Below are 4735 nucleotides of genomic sequence, written 5' to 3' on the forward strand. Positions count from 1 at the left end.
ACACAGGCAAAGCAGGGTATGATGCCATTTAGATTCAAGTAGTATATAATGATATATACTAAATGAAATGGAACAGTCCACTAGAGAACAAAACAATACATAAAGTACCAAATGAACAATGCTAAGAATAAGAGAAATAAAGGGCTAATATGAATGAATTTTCATTGGCCTAAACATAAAGCCTGCCTCTTGAATAATTGGTTCTCTACACCAGTCAATCATTGCTTTATGTTAGGGATACTCTAAGTGCATCAACATCTACCCCTCCGTACCTTTATTCCAAACCTTGACCATTTGAAAAAGATCACAGCCATTGTCTATTGGCTACACACACACACACACACACACACACACACACACACACACACACAGCCCACCGTCCATAGGCAATGAGAGCAAGATGTCACAGGATTCCCATCACCAACAAGTAATAGAAATAGTACCAGTCAGGAGTCCTCCTAAAAAGCCAGCTAGAGAAAGTACATGGAAGGCTAATTTCCCACTTCTTAAATTCAACTGAAGGTTATTTATGACTAAGATCTTACTAAAATATACACCAAACTACATGAGTGAACACTGTGGTGGAAGAAAAAAGATACCATCTGGACATTGTTCCTAAGATAGGTAAACATGTGTTGGTTCTGCAATACCATAGGGACGCAACAGAGAACTATGTTTTTTTCTGTCTACTGACACATTGATGTGATCATTTTCTTACGTGTTCTAAACACGTAAGAGATGGATGGAGTGACATGTTCAAGATAATACAACACACATTCTAATTTTTGTCGTACACTTTATCTTAAATTATTAAAACGTTCTAATTTTCATTGTATATTTTATCTTAAATTACAAAATATCTCTTAATCTGTAGCCAAGTTCCAGTTTCTTTTCAACATTTCAGGTATTTTTAGTTAAAAAGATAAGTTGTTATAGATAGGACTAAAGTAATTATCAATATTGCTATTTGTTATTTGAAATAGTCTGAGATTTCTTCAAGAATTCTATCAAGCAAATTGTGGTTCACAATGATAGATTTAAATAGCAATCCTTTTGCTCTTTGTCCAGACACTTTTCATATGAATTCTTCCAGGAGACATTGTCAGAAACTAAAAATTGAGTTTATTTAAAAGATCTTATGGATTGTAGAAATATGTGGTTTTATTATCTATAGCAGTACTAAAAAAAAAAAAAAACCATGAAAGAAGTGTTGGTGGTAATTAGATAATTTTATCAAAACATGAAAGTTACTCATTCACAATGAAGAGGCTTTATTCGTAGATTATATATAAATTAATATTCTCTCAAGGGAAAAAGTTGTGAAGAAATGTAAGAAATGTGATTTGAGGCTCCTTCTTCTCTTCTTCCTCCTTCTTCATGTAGTTAACACTAAGATATAGATAGCACTTATTTATTTATAAATGCTTGCTAAATGATTATGTATTTTAAAAATCATGAGCGGCTTTTTCCTTCGATCCACTTTATTAGGTAATGACAAAATTCACTGTGGTGTAACTCCCTGTGAGATCCTAAAATGAACAATGTCTCACTGATTAGGAGATTAGGAAGAATTGAGCAAATCTTTAAATCAGTTGGGGGCAAAATATGTTTGAGTTTAAAAATATATATTTATTTAGTACAGAAGTATGGTCCATTGGTGGATTATAAACTTCAAACATGAAAAATATCTACTTCTTTCAACAATTCTGAAATAATAGTTTGTGGAAAATTTGAATACATATATGATAATCTTAGATTTATCAGAATGTGAATACAATATTAAAGCTACATAAATGTTATTAAAGAAATAAAGTATTTTAACATCATGAGATTGTACATTTTTTCTCTATTAGTTTTAAATATGCTCTTAAAAAGACATAGCTATCATAATTTAGAATGCGAAATTTTAACATGTGATTATCTGGCATACTTTCACTAAAAAGATATGACTTTTGAATTTATTTTAAATAAATTTGATAATTAGAAGAATAAACCAGCAGGAAACATTCTTCCATGTATGTTACAACCTAACACATACATTTCCATTTCCTTAACCACACAAGCAAGGCCTTTGCAAAAGGCCTTTGGTAGCTTGTAGAATTATCGTACCTAAAATTATCCCTTATAAAATGCCCTTATAAAGCTGCTGTCCCTTGCAACAGCTATTGTCACTTTCTTGCTGACAACAGAGCATTCACAAAATAATTGATCTATCCTACCTATAATGGCAATGTCTACCATACACATTCCGACAAAATATAATCGCTCACAAAGAGGTCGAATATATATAAAATAACAAATTTCATAGAATAATTATCAAGCATAACTCTGCAAAATTAGAATGGTCGCCCAAAGACAATGATAGTAATAAATCGTATCAGTGCTATTATTGCAGAAGCAGAGGTATAATTACCGATAGGGTGTGAGAGAAAAAATAATTATTTCCCACATCTATCAAATCCTACACTGGTACTTACTGTCATATCTACTGTCGTTATTATCTATTATTGTGTTATTTATGGAGCATGTGTAGTTTGCATGGGGCTGCATCTATTATAAGCTGAGTCTTCACTAGAGAACCAGAAGTGGAAGTATCAATCTGAAAATCAGGATTTATCTTAGAAAGTAAAACTGGATGCTGAAGACTTTTACTGGAAATTTTAGCATAAGTTCACCAGTGGTTAAAAATTCAAGAATAGAGTTGTAGAGAATTGAGGATGTATAGAATAACAGTATTGTGGGCAAGTCTGAAAGGTATATTGACTCACTGACTTACCTGAGACAGATATCATTCACGGTTGCCATGTTGCACTGATCAGTGAAGACAAACTGTGACTAATTACTAAAATGAATATACTCATTAGATATGTAAGAATTGCTGTCTAATTTTTTCCTAGAAATAAAAATAATGTGTATACCTGATTCGAAGGACATAGAATAGAAACTAGTCGATTATTAGTTTTATTACAAAACTTCATATTCTGTATTTATTTTTAAGGCAAAAAATACCTATTACAATTCCAGATGGATGATATCCATGCTTTTTCTGATACCTATTTTGCTATTTTTTAAAAGTTGGAGGGGTTATATTGGTTGACATTTGCTTTCTGGAAATCACAAATGCTTTTTAGAAGTCTAATATTACATTGACTTAATCTAATAATTAGAATAAATGCTAAAATGACCAGAAGCTATTTATAGCATTTTAATGTTCTATATTAACTATTCATAGGCAATAAAATTATTTATCTTCTGAAAAGTCAAAGACAGATTTTGACATATTCACCGACACAATCATTTTTCTATTTCTATTTTTGTAAGAGTCATCAGAAGTATAATTCACTTTTTTGAGCAAAATATTCATACCTTTGTTATAAACAGGAAATTGTTGCTTTTCTAAACGTAATTATGGAAACACAAAGTGTTTTTGTGTACTAAGGTAGTATTCCTTCCTTCAAAATCTTCCCTGGTTACATTCTTACAAAACTAATATCCTTCAAAGAGTCTTCTTAAATTTGGGGTTTCAACTTATCTAATAAGTAACTGGGACAACAGAGAGAGAAAAGGAATCACATGTGAGAAAAAATTTAAGCAACATGAATTAACTTTTTATTGAGTAGACTTTTGAATGATTATAAGAATATATTCCTATAATATAATAATTATTGATATCACTTTATGAGCCTAATAGTGTCTTGCTTAGACTTTTGAACAAAAGAATAAAGCTAAAATCTTTTTATTTCCTCCTCATCAAATCCTCTCCAATATAGAACAGGCTATATAGAGGCTAGAAAGACCAGATAAGTTTCAAAATAGGCTATTTAGTGATGGGAGTGTGGAGTTAGAACTGGTTTATGGCAATATTAAAACAAGTTGACAAATCTTGCAAAATGCTTTTTAGGACAATGAATGACTCAGGACCAACAGACACCACCAACTAGCTGCTCAGTAGCATCATTTTAAAAAGAGCAATGTGGATGCACACACACATACACAGGATCATTTTATAAAAATAGTTTTAGAGAATAGATGAAAAAAAACCACTTACTGAAAAATCTTCAAAGATTTTCTTGAGTTCTTTGTGCCCATGTCTTTCGGCAACATGTGCTGGATCTGAACCCTCCAAATTTTTCATTTTAGAAGCCCAGGTTGCTCCTGAACATTGAAGCAAATGAATAGCAAAGTTCTTTAAGCCAAATTTTGCTGCACAGTGGAGAAGAGTTGGCAGTTCTTTGAAATGAGTATCTGTAAGCATAAGCAATGGGATTTAATATATTTTCTATCATATTTGCAATTCCATATGAAAGAATTGAGCAAGATCTACTCCTAAAAGTAATTCCCACACAGCAGAGCAGACTTTTAGTGTGATGTTGCATATAAGAAACCATCAGTGGTTTCAGCAATGTAGCATCTCCTCCTTTCTATTTCTCATCTTAAAATATATATAAATTAATATTCTCACTAGCATTAATGCCTAACTCTTACTTGTGGGGTAAGTTTAATTTAGATAGACACATCAATCTCCTACATGTAAAACAAAATAAAACAAAACAAAAACCATTATATTGTAATAACTCCTTCTGAATGAACTCTGACATTAGCCAAACACTAAGTAACAAAATGAAATAAAACTTTTTTTGTGTTTTTTACTGCCATGCCAGTAAAAACAGAAGGTTGCTTCCTTCTGAAGTTGAAGTCAACATGAAATTCTTGGAGGGGTTATATTAGATTTCTA

General features: G+C 31.5%; 1 protein-coding gene across 1 annotated transcript in view; it reads right to left on the reverse strand.

Moving 5' to 3' along the window:
* Positions 1-4735, reverse strand: part of BANK1 (B cell scaffold protein with ankyrin repeats 1) — a 285835-nt gene that overhangs the window by 162452 nt on the left and 118648 nt on the right. The window contains 1 exon segment of the mRNA XM_023531394.1: positions 4049-4245. Within this exon segment, the coding sequence (XP_023387162.1) occupies positions 4049-4245 (197 nt within the window).

This window comes from Pteropus vampyrus, unplaced genomic scaffold (assembly GCF_000151845.1).
Source record: "Pteropus vampyrus isolate Shadow unplaced genomic scaffold, Pvam_2.0 Scaffold67, whole genome shotgun sequence".
In the NCBI taxonomy this organism is placed as follows: domain Eukaryota; kingdom Metazoa; phylum Chordata; class Mammalia; order Chiroptera; family Pteropodidae; genus Pteropus; species Pteropus vampyrus.